We start from the raw sequence: 19,405 nt of genomic DNA, 5'->3' as shown, positions 1-19,405 counted from the left end.
AAGTCTCCCTCAAGGGCAAGACCCCCCTGAAGAGGTCTAAAGGTCCGTTACCGGGTCCCTTATGTCCATCTGCAGCCACTCTGGATCCGGCTGAGCTGGATAAGGATTACGATACTGGGGACGAATGTCTGGTTACAGCCTCAAGGCCAGTTTCTCCCCCCGCTCTGCCCCGGTCTTGGGAGATGACGGCAGACCCGCAACCTTCTACATCTTCTGCCGCTGCGGGGACCGATATATTGGACGCTGCGGGCCTCCCCATGTTCGACCCACGTGTCACCCAAGATCATCCGAATGGTCTCCCTCTGCACATGTTGCTGAATTCCTGCGGTTCTGGCTGCAGGACCTGCTGGAAAAGGAGGCACGCCAGAGACTTCGCTCGGAGTGCCCGAGGCCCACGATCCCGGACAAGGTGGCTCAGACGCCTGAATTCGATAACACCTTTGTCTCCTTCATGACTAGGCATGGCCATGATCCTCGCAACGGCATTGAGCAAGGTCTTCGATGGCGCAAGACAAGTTGCTAGACGTGACGGGTCCCCTGACCCAAGTGCTGCCCATGGCTGATGACGCCCTGAACGAAAGCCCCCAACTAGATCCCTGTTCGATTAGAGAATGGGCCCAACGGGCGGTATGTCTTTTGGGCAATGCCAACGCAGCTATTTCAGATGAGCTCAGGAAGGCGGCCTTGTTCAAGCTAGACACTAAACTGTCAAAATTGGTGCCTGAGGCCAAGGGCCTTCTATTCGGAGACAAATTCTTAAAAGAATTAAATCACCATGTAAACATCTTTACCTCCTTTAATAAGGCGCAGACGTCTCTTCGTAAGGTCTTCAGAGATGGGGACCGTTTTTTGTCCAGGGCTGGCCGACAGAGGGGCCGGGTCACCAGCAGAGCTGCCTTCCAAGGCAACAGGCCCAGATTTCAGAGTGGTACGGCACATCACTTCCAATACAAGAACCCGCTCACCAGAGGTTTGACTAGAGGCAGAGGCGCGTCCTCATCTTTCAGAGGGAGATCCGTGTCAGGTAAGGACCTCTATTTTTCTTCCACATATCTCTGTGGCGGGCAGACTTGTGCATTTTATTCCCAGTTGGGAAGGTCTTACGCGGGATCCTTGGGTCTTTCATGTGTCAGAGGTTTTCTCATAGATTTCCTTTCCTATCCCTGTGAGGCGCGCGCCCCTCTCCCTATTCGTATGTCATGGGACTCGCAGAGGTTAGTTCACGCGGATCTCTCTCTTCCCTTCGAGAGAAGGGCGTGATCGAACGCACTTGAGGGGAGACGGTTTTCGTCAGCAACATTTTTCTGGTGAAGAAAAAGAACGGAGAGTTCCGGCCTGTGATCAATCTGTGAGCCCTGAATGCCTACGTAGCCTACCAGCATTTCAAGATGGAAGGGATCCATCTGCTGCGGGATCTACTACGTCGAGGGGACTGGTTCACTCGGCTGGACCTAAAGGACGCCTACCTTACTGTGCCAGTTCACACAGAAGACAGACGGTTCCTCCAGTTTTGGTGGCAGGATACTCTCTGGCAATTCACTTACCTTCCCTTTTGCCTCAGTTTGGCTCCATGGTGCTTCACAAAATTGCTGAAGCCGGTCATGGAGTTTTTGCGGGAACGCGGCGTAAGGTCCATCATTTACCTGGACGACGTCCTCCTTATGGCATAGGACTGTTCCAGTCCCTCGGATTCATCATCGACAAGAAGTTGGAACTTTCTCCTTCCCAGTCAGTCAAGTTCCTCGGATTCATTGTGAAGCTTCCGTCAGAAAAACTGGTTGCCATAAGGAAGAATATACGTCGCATCTTCGCTCCCGTTGTGTCTCCCTGAGGGACCTTGAGCGCGTCCTGGGGTTACTTTCAGCCTCCATTCAAGCTATATTTCCGGGTCCTCTGTCTCAAAACATCTTACCTGCGTTGGTCGGATTCCTACGATCAACCGATTCGACTGACGGATGAAGTTCGGGTGGAACTGCAGTGGTGGCTCCGTCACATGGACACCTGGAACGGTCGAGCTATCTTCGGCCACGCTCCAGACTTTTACCTGGAGTCGGATGCCAGCCTCCTTGGTTGGGAGGCAGCTTGCGGGGATTCGGCCACCAGCAGGCTCTGGACAGAGGAGGAACGGGGTTTCCATATAAACTGCCTGGAGCTGATTCCCGGTTCCTTTGCCATCCGAAGTTTCACCAAGAACATAACACATTGTTATTTGGTCCTCAGGATGGACAGTGTGTCGGCCGTCCGCTACATCAATCATCTCGGGGGCTCCAGGTCCAAGCTTCTGTCGGATCGCATCAGGGATCTGTATCAGTATTGTCTGGACAATCATTTTTCCATCAGGGCGGTGTATATTTCGGGAAAGGAGAATATGATATGTTTCTCCAGACATTGGAGGGACGTCAGCAACTGGCATCTTCCTCCCGAAGTCTTCAGATCTCTGGATCGTGTTCGGGGTCCACTAACTCTGGGTCTTTTTGCGTCTAGGACCAATTATCAGTTGCAGGATTTCTTCACCTGGCTCCCGGATCCTCTCTCACAGGCAGTGGATGCTTTCCTTCAAGTTTGCTTCGGGGGGGTACACATTTCCGCCCTTCTCGATGATTCTCCGGACCCTCCACCAGGCGAGCAGGCAACAGGTCACGTGCCGCTGGTCACCCCCTTCTGGAAAATGCAGCTGTGGTTCCCTCTGTTGCTGGAGATGTCATGTGCAGACGCGCTTTTGCGCCCTCCGTTACAGAATCTTCTCCTGGATCCGGACGACAACCCTCACCCGCTGATCCTCCGCTAGTTGTCCTTAGTGGCCTGGACGATTTCCGGGGTTCATGGGGTTTCCAAGGCTTATCACAAGAAGCTAGAAGCCTTCTCTGGGATTCATGGGCAGCGGGAACTAGACGATCCTATCTACAGGCGTGGGGATCCTGGCAGCGCTGGTGTGTGGAACGACAGGCGGATCCCTTTACGGCACCTGTGGTGATGATCCTGAATTTCCTGGCTAACCTTTTCTCTTTGGGTAAGTCATATCGTTACCTCAACGTGGTTCGGTCGGCCATCTCCGCTGCCCATGTTCCTGTAGAAGTGTAGGTAAGGATCCGACCGTTTGCCGTCTGCTTCAAGGGATCCATCTTGCTAGACCCCCTTCCTCCAGGTATTCGGCCTTTTGGGATGTTTTGCTTGTTCTGGGATTTTTGGAATCTTGGCCGGTTAACGACGTTCTGTCCTTGTGTCAACTTTCGGCTAAATTGGCTGTCCTTCTTTGTCTGATTTCTTTTCGTAGGGTCTCGGATATTAGAGCTTTTGATGCTAATTCCTTTTTTTTTTATCCGGAAGGTGTTTTGGTTTCTATCTCTCACAGAACGAAATCTTCTTCTTCTTCGGTGGTTTACCCCTATTTTTCTGATCGCCCCAATCTGTGTGTGGCGGCATGTGTTCGTGCTTATCTCACGGCTACTTTATCTTTTAGGTCATCGGGGTCAGGGCTGTTGTTTCTTTTGTATGTCTCTCCCTTTAAGCCAGTTTGTTCCCCTACACTGGCCAGATGGATTAAATGGATTCTCAGTCTGTCGATGGTTCCTTCGGCGCACACTCGGTTCGGGGCGCCGCCGCTTCCGCTGCTTCCGCTGCTTCCGCTGCTTCCGCTGCTTTTGATTTAGGTGGTTCCCTTTCCAATATTCTTTCGGCGGCAGATTGGTCTAGGGAAAATACTTTTCATTGTTTTTATTATCGCCCTCGTCCTCACATTTCTTCTAGATTGTTGGAATCGCTTTAAAATTGCAAATATGAAGCCTCCTGTCTTGCCATAAAATTGGGGATTACTCTAGCCTTGGTGTAGAGACAATCTAAATTTTATTAAAGACAGGAGGAGAATATTTCCCATCTATCATGTTTCTCCCTCCCTGAGATTTTATTTTTTTGCTCCCTTTATTTTGTCAGGGCTTTATCTACGTGTCGGCATTATTATGTTTCTGCTGTCTTTGGATCTATTGCAGTTTATTTATGGGCTGTGTACTCTAGAGCTTAACTCTACTGCTGACGTTGTCCATGTTCTTTATGTTTTGAGTCCTGATGGAATTCCTGTGCTTCACGTTTCGGCACACCATCAAAGGGGCCCCCTGGACAGTCAGGAAGGGGGAACATGACTGCTGTCCCCCTGCCTGGGGTCAGTAGTTCATGGTCCGGTTGCAGAATGTGGGTTGCAACATTGCTGCTTTGATGTACTGGGGAGGAATAAAGGGGAAACTTACCTTGCTGAGCTTCAGTCATTTGACACTCTGGGCGAGCTTAGCATCACCATGGCGTCTGGACAATTAGAAATGGCCCTAGCGGCATTTTTACAACATCATGACAGGGCCTCGTTGATGGAGATGGTTGAGAAGGCTGCCCCAGCTCCCGTTCCTCCAGTTTCTGCCCAGGCTGATGCTGCAGAAGGGAACAGCAGGCGATCCAGGCGCTCCAGACCTCCTTCCCGTTTAAGCCCTAGTCCTTTAAGGGGCGGAGGGAGAAGATCTCGGCCTGTGTCCTGGGATCCGAGGTCTGCACGATCCGGCAGACCTCTGCAACGTCCCACGCAGGGAGAACAGCAGCGGGAGGCATGTCCACCTTCCCCCGCTGCAGAAGATGATCTGGGGCCGTGTGTGATGCTGGCCCATCCTGTGGACGCAGCCGTAGCCCCCACTCACAAGGCAGAAGCCCGAGAGAGGCGGCGAGTGTGGCGTCGGGACGGCAACAGCGGCGTGATCGCGTTTCTACGGGTCAACAGACGACTCCTCGTGAAGGGGGAGCCGGGCTTCCAGGGCAGCCTCTCGCCCCTACCCTGCTCCTGTTGCTGCACGGGGTCGGAGTGCAGCCAGCAGACGGCGTGAGGATTCTCCAGCGTCCATCACTTCAGGAAGCAGATCTGCCGCCCACACTTTCTCCTGCTAGCATCGATGGTGAGTGCTTGGGCCAGACGGCCTGGGGCACGGATGTTAGGGGATTGAGGGAATCACAGTATGGGAGGGAGGGTTCTGCGGCTGACCTGGCAAGGGTCCTCAGGGATTTCTTAGGTAAGCTGGGTGATACAGGGTCAGCTGCAGCTGATCCCTTCCCTGTCTTTGGGAACTCGCGTTTAGCTGCTGTTTCAGGTTCTCCCTCTACACCGGCTGTCCCTAATTTGTGTGAAGTTGCGCCGTTGAGTATGCATGTCGCTTTGGATGTTAGGGAAAACATTTGTAGAATAAAGTTTGTTGACTCGCTGTCATTGGTGCCTGTGGACAGAGAGACCGTGGACAGGCCACGGAGGATAGAGCAGAGTGAGGCTGAAAAAGGCAAACAAATTCCACGTACTTTTGGTAATTGGCTTCAAGGTTTTTCGTTTTTTTGCTAGCATTCTGTGCGAGCGCTTTCCTGACAAAGGTCCATCGTTGTTTGCGTATCTTGATCTTATCTGGGGTGCCTATAAAGTCTATGGCGGTCAGTGTTGGTTTAAATACGATCGGCAGTTTCATCGTCCCGGCATGCGTTTTGATGTGCAAGATGGCAATCTATGGTTGATGTTAATGGCAGGTGCCATGAAGGGTGTTTGCTGGCTCTATAATGAGAGTCATTGCAGGTGGTACAGCTCCTGCCGTTTCCGCCACGAGTGCTCACATTGTGGAGGACCGCACCTGGCGGTTAAATGTTTTAGGAAGACCAGAGCAGGTGGAAGCAAGTCTGGAGGGAAGGAGGATGCCAGCTGGGGTGAGGACCCCGGTGAACGTCCTAAAGATGCTCCCCTAGTTAGAACGGTACAACAATAGGGGGGAAGCCTTGCTGCTTATGGATGGTTTTAGTAGAGGCTTTTGGATTCCATTTGAATACTCTGATACTCCTTCCATGGCTAATAACCTTAAATCTGTGTCATTGAATGAGGATTTGGTGGCTGATACATTGCAGAAGGAGGTTGATTGTGGCCGTATGGCAGGCCCCTTTGTTTCCCCCCCTTTTCATAATTTGAGTCTCCCCACTAGGTTTGGTCCCTAAGAAGGAGCCTGGCAGTTTCAGGATGATTCACCATCTCCCATATCCTGTTGGTTCTTCAGTTAATGATGGTATTTCTCCTGAGGAGATTCGGGTTCATTATACTTTCATTTGATAGGGCATTGGAGTTGGTTAGGGTGGCGGGGCCTGGCTGTCTGTTGGCCAAAGCGGACATCCAGTCGGCTTTTCGCCTCCTTCCCATTCATCCAGAATGCTTTCATTTGCTCGGCTGCTTCTTTCGGGGTTTCTATTACGTTGACATGTGCTTGCCTATGGGCTGCGTAATTTCCTGTAATTACTTTGAAGCTTTTGCTTCCTTTCTGGAGTGGAAGGTAGTTCAAGATTCCATTTTTTCCTCCTTACTTCATTATCTTGATGGTTTTTTGTTTGTTGGCCCTGCAAATTCTGACTGCTTCCCTCTTTTGTTGAACGTGTTTCATAGAATTTTTGGTGAATTCGGTGTCCCTCTGTCTGAGGACAAAACGGTTGGCCCGGTTACATGTTTGTCCTTTTTAGGGATTGAAATTGATTCCTCTTCTATGGTATTCCGGCTTCCTCAGGCGAAGTTGCTGTCTCTGTCTCAGCAGGTAGCCAGGGTTCGGTGTTCTAAAAAGGTTCAGCTTAAACTCGGGGGGAATGGTGTTCTTAGGCTTGGCCTGATTCTTGGTTAGGTTCGGATTTGTGTCGTAACCTCATTTTTCTTGGAGCTGTTCCCGATAGTGGTGTCATTGGAGTTGTGGGGTCCCCTTTTGTCGGCTAAACGGGTTGTCTTTGGAACGGACAATATGGGTGTTGTTCATGTGATTAATCGTTCCCCTCCTGTTTTGGCCTTGTTAAGGCACTTGGTGCTGCGATGCTTGGAGTTCAATATCTGGATCAGAGCTCGTCATGTGCCTGTTGAGGCAAATGTCATTGCTGATGCATTGTCTCGCCTTCAGTTTCAGCGCTTCATGGAGGCTGCGCCGGAGGCTGCAGTCACGGGTCTCCCCTTTCCGCACTCTTTATGGAGCCTCACATCTCCAACCTAGAGGTCGAAGTTCCGGAATTCCTTGTCATCAAATACGTGGAGAGCCTACATTCGGGTTTGGAGAGCGTGGCTGTTGAGTCGGAGGATTGCTGGACTCGGGTAACGTTGTTGTATTTATCGGGCTTAAGGGCTTGTGGGGCCTCTGGTTCAACAGCTGAGAGGAACATGTCAGCCTTGTCATTTCTGTTCAGATTGTTGGGCTGGCACGAACTGGGTTCCAAGTTTGTTATTTCTAAGATTTTACGAGGTTGGAAAAGACATGTGTTTCTTGATAAGAGGCACCCAGTTTCCTTTGCCCTGTTGCATCGGATTTTGGCTGTTCTTCCTCACATCTGTTGTAATGGTTATGAAACGTTGTTGTTCCGGGAGCTTTTTCTTTATCTTTTTATGGAGCATTGCGGGTTGGTGAGGTTGTGGCTTCATAGGGCTGGCTCCATTTCCCCTCTCGCGGTTCAGGATGTTGTCTTACAGCCTAGGTTAGTTCAGGTATTTATTAGGCGTTCCAAGACTGATCAGGTGGGCAGAGGTGCTGTGGTCAGTATTCGTGCTACTGGCTTGGGCTGGTGCCCTGTTCGTCTCATTCATTCTTTTTCTGTTTCACGTCCGGCGGGATGGGTCTCCTTTCTAATTCATTTGTCTGGTTCATCCTTGACTAGGTTTCAGTTTTCCACGGTTTTTCGTTCCTGCTTAATTCAGTGTGGAGTGTGTCCCCGTTATTTCTCTCCTCATTCGTTCCGGATTGGAGCCGCCAATGAAGCTGCTCGGGCCGGGCTACCGGCGTCTGACATTCAGCGCTTGGGTCGTTGGGGATCCAGGAGGTTTCGCTTATATATTCGCCCGCAGTTACTTTGATTGTTTTTCAGGTTTGTCTCCTAGGCTCCTTTGATAAGCCATAATTGTGCACTCCTAGGCTCGCCTGGATAATCGGTCACTCCTTTATCTACTGAGTGGCTCGTCGGGCCGAGGAGCGGGTATATGGCAGGAACTTGGGTTTTCCGTACGTCAAGGCCAGAATTCGTTGGCGGGGTATTCGTGGCCTTCGTTGGGCTCAGATGTTTTCGGAGTTGTGTAGGTTTGTTCCGTCTTCTATTATCTTAATCATACATGCGGGTGGCAACGATTTGGGTACTGTTAGTACCATCGATCTAATTTACCGAATTAAGGGGGATCTTTCTCGTTGTTTTGCCCTTTTTCACAATGTCATTGTAGTCTGGTCGGAAGTTATTCCTCGACCTGTGTGGGCTCAGGGGTTGGGCGCTAGAGCCTTGGAAAAGTGTCGCAGGAAATTGAATGTTGCTGTGTCTCGCTTTGTTACCTCCATGGGTGGCGTGGTTATACGGCATTGCGACCTGGAGGGTGATAACAGGGATCTGGTTTCAGCCGACGGGGTGCATTTAAATCTGGGTTTGAGGTCTGGAATTGAAAAGGCGCTGGTCTTGGTGGGGGCGCAGCCATAGCTCAGGCAAGCCTGAGTTGGCGGGAAGTCATGGCCAGCACCTTTCCTTGGAATATCTGGTGTATAGAGAAGACTTGGGGAGACGAGTTCTGCGGAGGCTGATGGTACCCAGAACGAGAGCTCTTGGTAACACGACAGCTGGCAGGATGGTTATGTTTATGGTTACAATGTGCTGGTTCATGATGTTTAATAAAGCTGTGGCCAATGCCCTTACCCACAAAAGCTGTGTCGTTTTATCTTTTTGTGGGCTTGAGCCATGCTTGGTTGTGGTGGCTTGGGTCTAATCAGTCAAGAAGAAGGAAGAGGGAATGTTTGGAGTGCTATTTATGGACTTTTTCCTGTTTCCTGATTGGTTGTTTTCTTATTACATGTTAACTGTTTCTTTGCTGCTGGAGGTTTGGAGTAAAGAAGTTATGCAAATATTAACCCCGTGTCTTTAAAAAAAATTAGATTATCTCTACACCAAGGCTAGAGTAATCCCCAATTTGTAAGAATACGAATGGACACGTCTAGTAGCGGGTTGCTATTCTCTTACACTATTTAAAGTCTATAAATACTTTAGTGAGAGAGACAGCTTTCTTCACATGTTGCCTGTGATGTAAAAGGATTCTTCAACTTCATTCAGCTACCCTAAAATGTTCATATATTCCACCAAAATGTAGATATCCAGTTAATACTTGCCTTTTAATCTCATTGGTGCAACTATATCGTGTAGTTAAATATTATAAAAATATACTAACTATACCTATATTTCTATGGGGTGTACTAGCTCACATCATTTGTAAAAGTTATATCTACAATAACTGAATTTCAAACAATATTGAGAGAAAAATGTCCTAACCGTTTCCTTCCTGTATGTTTTAAGGATACAGTCCAGAATTCCATGGTATCTGGACTGTGTCTGCAGACGTACCTGCAAAAAAAGTTAATTGTTATTTTCTCTTTTGTAAAAACATCATTATAGTAACATAACTATTAACCTGTACTGCCAGGTTTACAGACAGGATCTACCTAACACAAGGGACAGAAGCTTTGTTTATCTGACATATCTAACATGGATGCATAACAAACTAAACAATAAATAGGTATGTATACCTAAGCAGGGGAGGCCTGGTACCTTCTAACCTGGGGGACAGGTAATGCCAATTGGCCTCGTCACCCCCCAGTAACACTGGTACACAAATATTCACACTTTCACACTTGTACACTCAGGCTAACATATGCACAGTCAATGGGACACATAGTTACACTAATACACACTTATACATTCATGCTAACACACACTGAGACATACATATTCATGCTCACATACACATAGACATTCATGCTCAAACACATATTTACACATACACTCTAACTCACACATCAACTCAGACCGGCCCTGTATGAAGACAATTGCCCCCTGCCTCTGGGGCCCTGTAGGCTCATGCAACTTTACTTAAGTCTCTCAGTGGCCAGTGAAATACTACCACAACAAAATGACATAGTCTTAAGCTGGAGGAGCAAATGTTTAAAAGTAACATCAGGAAATAGTACTTTACTGAAAGGGTAGTGGATGCATGGAGTAGCCTTCCAGCAGAAGTGGTAGATGTTAATACAGTGAATGCATTTAAGCAAGCATGGGATAAGGTTAAGAAAGATATAAGATAAGGTCAGGGACTAAGGAAAATATTCAGAGGTTGGGCAGAATGGATGGACTGAATGGTTCTTATCTGCAGTCACTTTTTATGTTTCTATGTTTCAGTGCATAAGATTCTTATTCAAAATGCAAGAATCAGAAGCATGAGATAACATAATGGCTTTAACCAAAGAAGGACAAAATAGAGTGAATTGGTGTTGAATTTATGTTACATTTCCTGAAATATTAAGCAGAAGCAAAAATAAAACAAGCCATAGTTACTATCAATCCACCTTACATCTAGACAATAGACTAGTTTGTAAAGCTTATATGTTGATTGAGAAAGAAAAGAGTGCTGCAACCTCTGGCATTGCAATCAGATTATGATTCTGTCTTGCCCCTTTTGGTACTGTTTGTTTAATTTGGATCCTCTAGAATTCGACCTTCAGGCTGAACGTTGACTATTCTTTTGGGTTATCCTACTATACTGTGCACTTGTCTCACTCCGTGCATGACCTTGAGCAGCCTGATTTCATCTGAATTCTTCCATCCGCCAGTTCCTACCACTGCCCTGTAGATGGCACATCTACATAGCACCATCATATTCTGTAGTCATGTACAATGGGGCTATATGTACAATTACCAATAAAACATACAAAGATACTACAGGCATTGACCCAAAATCTTCTAATCGAGGCAGCCATGGTGCAATTGGTGCCCTGCCCCCTTTCTAGACCTGCCCATCCCCTTCCATGATCTTGCATTAAAGCCATGGAAAGGTGTGATCTTGCAACCTTCTGCAATGGGTGAATGCAATGAGAGTAAGCAAACACACACACCCTTGAAACTGGATAGTTCCACATATGCTGTCATGGTGGTATCACTGGAGCATTATTTTTTCATATTTTATTTTTATATTTTACAATCACATAGTGATTAGAAAGCTGGGCTCCATTGACCTGGATTGGTTGATTGCAGACGCTCTAGGAACGCTTTACTTTTTCATTCAATATCGAGGCATTTCAGCACACCAGCTGAGCTTAGGGTTCATTAGTGATTACTCATTACTGCAGATGGGTGCCACCATATTCAATATGGCGAATGTGATCGCTACAGAGAGCGATCTCAGGGGACCTCAACAGTTTTTTGTCGAATGGACAATGCAAATCATTAAAAACTCCATCATGGCAAAGACATCTGACATTCAAGAAGAGACAATCCTTTTTGTTTCTAGCAGTTCTGATGGCGACCATACTGATGATTGATGGTTCTAAGGAAGATCTACAGATTTGACAACCAATTTATAGACAATTTAACAATATTCAAGGGTTCCCAGATATAATTAAGAAGAAAAGAGAAATTGATGATTTCAATGGTCATGTGTGTTTTGGTGTAATGAAAGGGTACTTATTAGTTTGTAACATTAGAATTAACATTACTAGACAAAGTAATGTGAGGTTAAATGTTATGATAGGGCCTAAATATTTATTTAGTTGGACTAAAGGGACTTACACAGAAGATGATAAATTTGGGTTTTGGGAACATATCATAAACAAAGTAGTTTTATTGAGTATAGTAATAGGATGCAGTAATAATGTATGTGAAGGTACATGTTTAATACCTATGGCAGATAAAGAAGAAACATTATTCCCTATGAGAGTATTGGGAGTACCTGTCAGTAGTACACAATTATTATTTTATAAATTAGAGTATCCTGATTTTGTTTTTTCCACAGATATGTCAGAACCTGAACAGTTAGACTTGTCTGCATGTTTACATTTTGTGTCCAAAATTATTTGTTTGTCGCATCAAGCTGAAACTATATATCATTCATGTTTTCATAACCAGAGCTCATGTTCAGGTACAAGTCAGAGCGTGAAAACATCTAATGATCTTGTAACGCCTATAGAGAAATGTGTAGAGGTAATGTCTAATGGGGAATTGATTAAAGCAATGTTTCCTAAATGTACGCATACAGAAATATTATCAAAAGGTCTGTATTGTATTGATGGCGATCCAATAGCAATCTATATATATGGAACTCAGATTAATGTTTCTCAAATTAATTCTCAAAAGTTAAATGTTTTGCCACTACAGTTTAATTTATCACAAGTAAGTGAATTTCCATGGCAAAAGTGGGGGAATGAGATAAGGAAAGATGTAGGATTTTTAAATGTCTTACAAAAACAATTAAAAGAAGCCCAGATTGTATTTCAGCATGAGCAAGGTAAACTCAAAAACATAGAACATGAATGGTCAATAGTCTCAGGTACATCTTGGTGGAAAAACTTTGCTAAGTCAACAGAAATTATGGCAAAATCATCTGTTGGCTCCGCTATCACCAATGTTTTGTTACATCCATTTATTATTGTTTTATTTGTGTCTTTTATATGTATTATTTTTCAAATATGTTTATTATGTAGAATAAGAAAATCGTATTTAACTATTCGAGAAAAGATAAAGCAAGGAGAGATGATATTAAGGGAAACTTTAAGACGTAGGATGCATCAGTCTTCCACAGATTCTTTTTTATAATATTATCGTTTACATATCTTCCTGCACTCACTGAATGTGATACGAATGTTGTATGAATGGACAGCAAACATTTATTTATGGTACATAACCATAAACAGGGGGAAGTGTAAGAAATCATTTTTATACTTTTATTTTGTTCTGCACATTTTAGGCCTGAATGCAACTTGAGTGCTAGGAAGATACGGTATCAATTAAGTGACGTAGTTTAGAGGGTCTTCTGTGGAATGCCGGTGTATCATATTACTGTTCCAATAGGATTCCTTTACGTATACCCTAACCAAATGTAAAGGGGTATAAATTGGCATGATTACAAGGACAAGGTCTCTTTCTACGCTCTTTCCACGCTCTCATCTTCATCTCACCAAGATACTTAGCCTACAATACCTTTTATCAACATTTGTTCCAGCATTGGTATTGTATGAATTGATAATTTGTTATCGAATAAACCTGATTAATAAGACATAGAAGCTGTGGTTTTGATTGCTGTTTGATCACTGGAGAAGCTTAGATATTCAAGACAAAGAATATTCTAACATTTAACCCCATGATGTCACTAATTGTCATTAATGTGGTGCATTTCCATGACATGCCTGGCACATCAACTGTCATCAAGGGGTTAGGGAAATTTTTGCAATGTTTTACTTTATCCAGAGGTAGATAAATGGAACAACGATCCAATAAGAAGGAGTAGAGTCTTACACAGAGGCTTATCTCAGTTTAAATAAAATACCTTGTGCTATTCTAAAAGTTGTGACAGAATCAGTGTCTGGGTCTTGGGCAAATGTCATCTTCTTAAAGTAATGAATTTATAGAGTGTTGTGTTTTCTATGGTTCTTGTAGAATAATTAATGCTGACACTCACTTCAGATGAACAGCTTATTCTTTAATCAGTAACAACATCACTGGTGGAGTAGTGATGTCCGGATCATGAACGAAACGTTCATTTGATCCGGTTCTTTTTAGTGATCCGGATGAATCAGTTCACTAGACTGAACGATTCATTTGTAACGGTTCAGTCTGTGAATCATGCAGCTGTAACCTGATCCTAGAGCTGTGAGTCATCTGCAGAGCACTCAGACACAGACTCTGGGGTCAGGTTACAGCTCATTAATTCACACAGGAAGGATGACTCATAGAGTCAGAGACTCGTTCAAAGAGTCGAATGAACCGAAGAGTCGAATGAACCGAAGAGTCGAATGATTCGAATCTTACAGGGATCCGGATCTTACAAGGATCCGAATCTTACAGAGATTCGAATCATTCAGAGAATATTACTGATACCATACTTTTATAAATAAATACATTAATAATGTTCACACTGCCCCCAGGATTTAGATTCCCCTGAGTGTGCCCCCATTGACCTATAACTGCACCTACAGTTAACTTTATTAAATTAATTAAATTAACCCTCAGTCATCAGCATAAAATTAACCCTTATACCCCATCAACCATAACTGCCCCTGAAATTAACCGTAAAGATCCCATTAACCATAACGGCCCCTGAAATTAACCCTAAAGACCCCATTAATCATAACGGCCCCTGAAATTAACCCTAAATACTCCATTAACCATAACTGCCCCTAAATTAATTGCATATACTCCAGATAAATTACCTAATAAATTGGTATGGTTGATGGGGTCTTTAGTGTTAATTTAGGGGCAGTTATGCTTAATGGGGTGTTTAGGGATAATTTAGGGGCAGTTATGCTTAATGGGGTCTTTAGTGTTAATTTAGGGGCAGTTATGCTTAATGAGGTGTTTAGGGTTAATTTGGGGGCAGTTATGCTTAATGGGGTCTTTAGTGTTAATTTAGGGGCAGTTATGCTTAATGAGGTGTTTAGGGTTAATATGGGGGTAGTTATGCTTAATGGGGTCTTTAGTGTTAATTTAGGGGCAGTTATGTTTAATGAGGTGTTTAGGGTTAATTTGGGGGCAGTTATGCTTAACGGGGTGTTTAGGGATAATTTAGGGGCAGTTATGCTTAATGGGGTGTTTAGGGTTAATTTGGGGGCAGTTATGCTTAATGGGGTGTTAAGGGTTAATTTTAGGGGCAGTCATGGTTGATGGGGTGTTAAGGGTTAATTTTAGGGGCAGTCATTGTTGATGGAGTGTTTAGGGTTAATTTAATGGTGAGGGTTAATTTAATTAATTTAATAAAGTTAGCTTAAGGTGCAGTTGCAGGTAAAGGGGAATGTAAATCCTGGGGGCAGTGATTATTAATGTATTATTTATAACAGTATGGTGATATTCTCTGAATGATTAGAATGCCAATGAAGGCAGAGAGTCGTTCAAAGATCCGGATCTTACAATGATCCGGATCTTACAATGATCCGGATCTTACAATGATCCAGATCTTACAGTGATCCGGATCACTGTAAGATTCGGATCCCTGTAAGATCCGAATCTTTGAACGACTCTCTGCCTTCATTGACATCACTGGAGGCAGGGGGGAGGATTCATAATGAAAGGGGCGGGGCCAATCGTTAGTGTGCCTGCATGGAAAACGGTAACTCCGTGCAGGCACACTGAGTGATCCGAAGATCCGGATCATGAATCGGATCATTTCAGTGAACGAATCGAAATGATCCGATTCACTTTAATGATCCGAACTTCCCATCACTATGGTGGAGTCTTTGCTCAACTAACATCAACATGTGCTCACATAAAACCCCTCCTACTCAGGGAATCCCCTGCCTATTAAAGCAACACAGTCCTTTAATATGCACATATCACCACATAGAGCACTGTCATTTGCTTCTGCAAAATGTTTTGCACTTGAACAAGTTAAAAACTTCAGTACATTAATAGCCATTCCCCAACAGATTCATCAAATACTATCATGTGATCAGTGCATTGGGGTGAATAACTGTTGTTGCACAATTAAATTACATTTCTTCTATTTCATATTCAGAAATAATTAATAATTTTCATGGCGTATTTACTCATCTAATGAATCTCAGACTGCACCTTAACCGTGTCTATAGGGTGTCCAATCACAAGACCAAGAGCTCCTGATAAATAAAAGAAAAAAGGAGGTTAGAGTAATAGTCCACATGTTCATATTGAGACAAAAGAACATTTACGTATCCCCTGTTAACATTTATATGCAAAGGAGGGGCAGGCCAACATAATATTTGGTCAAATTAGTAAATTTCAACAGTCAACATATAACAAAAATTGCACTTTACATAGTGGTATTCACTAGACTTGTGCATTAGTTTTGGGACAAACATGAAAACAAACATGAACAGTGCGTTTTCATCGTTCAAACCAAAAAATGAAGAAACGACGGTGGCGGCGGCAAAACGTACACAAAGACGAAGACGCACAAAACGCAGAGAATCTTCATTTCTTCGTGTTCGTCTTCGTGGCCCGCCCACCAATTTTTCAAAGAAGAGGAGGACACAGATTGAGTGAGCCGATCTTCGTTTATCCAATCAGCTCACTCTTGTGACATCATTCTGAGGGCTCGTCCAATGTCTGTGCTGCATTTTTTAAAATAGGAAACAGTCTATATAAGAGCACACACAGCTTGCATTTGAACTTACTCATTTTCGCTGTGACTGCTTTTGCAGCACTGCTGTGCTGCATCCGAGCATTACAGAGAGAGATTGTTCTATGTGAGACTGGTAATCCTCAGTGTGCTCTTACTGAAGTAGGTTTTTTCCCAGTGCTTCTGGGTCAATTGTGTAGTGCTGTTGAGTTGACAGTTTGCTGCACACAGTGCCTCACTGGCACTGGGGTGCCCTTGCCCTGGGCTGGCAGTGCCTACTGCCTGCCCTGTCTTCACTTAGTTTTTAAAATAATTTAGTTATTTAAGATAAACTGTTTCAATTATTAATTAAATAATCTGATTTATATATTCAATAGTACTACTGCTATAATATAATATATAATAATATTGTCATATAGTATACTAGTGTAGACGACTACTAGTGTGTAAAATAAAATCATTAATATTTAATAATAATAATAATATTATAATAATATAATTTTAGCTAGCTAAATTAGCTATATTAGCTTATTTTGCTTGAGACATTCTGTCAGGTAGATTAACCAGTCCACTGCTACCCTTAAGCTTAAGATAGAAGTTGATAATTAATTGTATTCATTATTATATTAATATAAGAAATCCCTAATAATTAATTACTTACTTAGTGTTACTTACCTGCCCCCGGCTCCCACGTTGCCTCCACAGCCACCACGCAGGAGAGGGAGACCCCCCTCCAACGCACAGCTACCGGAGCCGCCACGCAGGAGAGGGAGACCCCCCTCCAACGCACGGCCACCGGAGCCGCCACGCAGGAGAGGGAGACCCCCCTCCGACGCACGACCACCGGAGCCGCCACGCAGGAGAGGGAGACCCCCTCCAACGCACAGCCACCGGAGCCGCCACGCAGGAGAGGAAGACCCCCCTCCAACGCACGGCTACCACTGCAGCAGCCGCCTCGCAGGAGAGGGAGGCCGCCCTCCAACGTGGTGCCGCTTCCGCCGTCATCTGCTGAACTGCCGCGCAGGAGAGGCAGACCTCCTGGAACACGGCGTCCGCCTTCGGCGAACTCCCAAACTGCAGGCATATATGAGGGAAGATTACGCCACAACCGTGATGGTGGTGATTCCCGGACATTGGAAGTGACGTCATGAGGTTTGGCGGGAGATTTGAACTTCCTCTGCGGTTCCTATTTAAACCTCCTCAGTTCTGTCTGACATTGCCTTCTGTTGGTTGTCTATGCCTTGTGCTAGTACCCAGATAGCGTTTTGATCCTGTATTCTCGTGTATGATCTAGGCTTGTCTGACTTTGTTGATTTCCTGATTCCTGACCTCGGCTACGTTTACATATATCCTGTTTTCCTGAATCCTGACCTCGGCTACGTTATTTGACAATCCTGCTCTCCGGAAACCTGACCTCGACTTGTTTGACCTGTTCTGTCCTGGAGTCCTACCTGACCACGGCGTCTCCTAACTACTTAGTCAATAATTTAGTTAATACATTTTAATTTTAAAGTTAAGCTAATCTTACTAGTACTGGTGCTGCAGTGCTTTAGATGCTTAGTGCTTTGTGTTAGCAACAGCAAGAGACAAATTACATTTTTCTTCTTAATTTTATAATAACTTTATTAATTTTAATTATTTTTAATGTCATTTGTTTTGCTTACCTCAGTCCATCAGTGAAGTGAACGTTTTGGGCTAGTGAGTGCAGCTACATAAGTTCTGTTTTTTTGTTCAGCAGTGACGGTAACTGTTTTGCTAAATATTATTTTCTCATTTTTAATTTTATTAAAAACCCCTAAGTGTTTTGGTCACCTCAGTCTATCAGTGAAGTGAACTTGTTGGGCTAGTGAGTCCAGCCGCATAAGTGCTGTGTGTTTTTTGTTCAGCAAGCAGTGAAGCTGTTTTGCTGTTAAATTTAATTTCTAATTTCTCTTCAAGAAAGATTGACTGTGTGACGACAACTGTAGTAAGCAAAGCTTCAAGGTAGCTGTAGTACTAGTAAAAAAGAAAATAATTTAGCAAATTTTTGTAGATTTAGCAGAAGCAGTACAACTATATCTGTCTGCTTCTGTACCTGATTTAAAGTAAAAGTTGTTTAACCCCATAATATAATAATTAATTATAATTTATAATCTATTAATATTATATAAATTAATAATATTAATTAATAATTTATATAATATACTGATATAACCTCCCTTTAGCTTAGTGGGCTTGACAGCGTCTGCCCTTGCCTAGAGGTAGACTTAGAATAGGAAGGAAATATAGCTTTAGCATAGTAGTAGGCTCTTAGGCGCATTTAAACTGTAAATACTGCTAGTAGTTTTACTAGTTGGTGTATTATAGTTAAACTTTAATAACACCATTTAGTGGGTTTAGTTAACCAATTTTTAAATAACTTGAGCACTTTGGCAGACTGTACACAACAACACAGTGCAGCTGTGCATAGTTTTTCAGCAGTAGCACTGAAGAGATACTTCCTCTAATTTTTGTTTCCATTTTTTCCTTTTTTTTTTAATAAAGCTATTTTCCCTGTCCCCCTAGTTTTATACACAACACTACACACAACGTAAAATTTCAAATGGATCTTCCTTTTGTGTCTAAGAAAAGGGGGTACAGGCTCTATCTACCACCGCCACCACCACCACCAGTTCTTCTACGATGCAGCCTTTGCGTCAGTCTAGTCGAACAAGTAGGCCAAGCTCTCGGTTATCATTTGGGGAATCAGTGCTTGAAGGATCTATGTCATCAAGTAAAGGAAAGGCACCAATAGCAGGCAGTAGTAGTGCTGCTAGGCCCATCAGCTCTATGTTTTTTTACGGAAAGCCTAAAGCACCAGAAGCACGTTCAAAGTTTAAGGGTAGCAAAACTAGTACTACTACTAGCCCAGTGTGTAAAAAGAAGTGCCTTTTGCCCCAGCAGCATCTTTCTCATCCACGAGCAGCATGCAAGGTACGAAGCAGAGCAAATTTAGAGAGAGTGGTGTTCCCAATCCAAAGCAAACTCGTTGTTTCTCACAGAGGCTTTTTGTAGAAAATCCGCCTCCCAAAACCACCACCTCTACCAGCACTAGTGCTGCGCCTGCTGTTCCCAGCGGTACCGCCACACTATTTCCTCCTAGCACTACCTCTAGCAAGCCACCAAGTCCTTACAATATTTTTGTAAGGACAGTTAGAGAGAGGGCTACACATATAGCTACTCCATCTAGCAAGGTACCAGAGGAGTGTGAGACTGAGAGGCCAAGTGCAGAGTTAGGCTCTGTTCTTCCTGCTAGTACTACTA

General features: G+C 44.3%; 1 protein-coding gene across 1 annotated transcript in view; it reads right to left on the bottom strand.

Annotated features, from left to right (window-relative positions):
* The window catches only part of SLC25A45 (solute carrier family 25 member 45), a 53,373-nt gene that overhangs the window by 25,987 nt on the left and 7,981 nt on the right, over positions 1-19,405 (bottom strand). Inside the window, exons 2-3 of the mRNA XM_053449040.1 lie at positions 15,598-15,641; positions 9,319-9,390 (exon numbers count right to left, since the gene is read on the bottom strand). Coding sequence (XP_053305015.1) covers positions 9,319-9,390; positions 15,598-15,641 — 116 coding nt within the window. The remainder of the gene's footprint in view (positions 1-9,318; positions 9,391-15,597; positions 15,642-19,405) is intronic.

The sequence above is a fragment of the Spea bombifrons genome, chromosome 10, assembly GCF_027358695.1.
Source record: "Spea bombifrons isolate aSpeBom1 chromosome 10, aSpeBom1.2.pri, whole genome shotgun sequence".
Taxonomy (NCBI): domain Eukaryota; kingdom Metazoa; phylum Chordata; class Amphibia; order Anura; family Pelobatidae; genus Spea; species Spea bombifrons.
The sequence above is the reverse complement of the archived record's forward strand: the minus strand, read 5'-3'. Positions and strand labels throughout refer to the sequence as shown.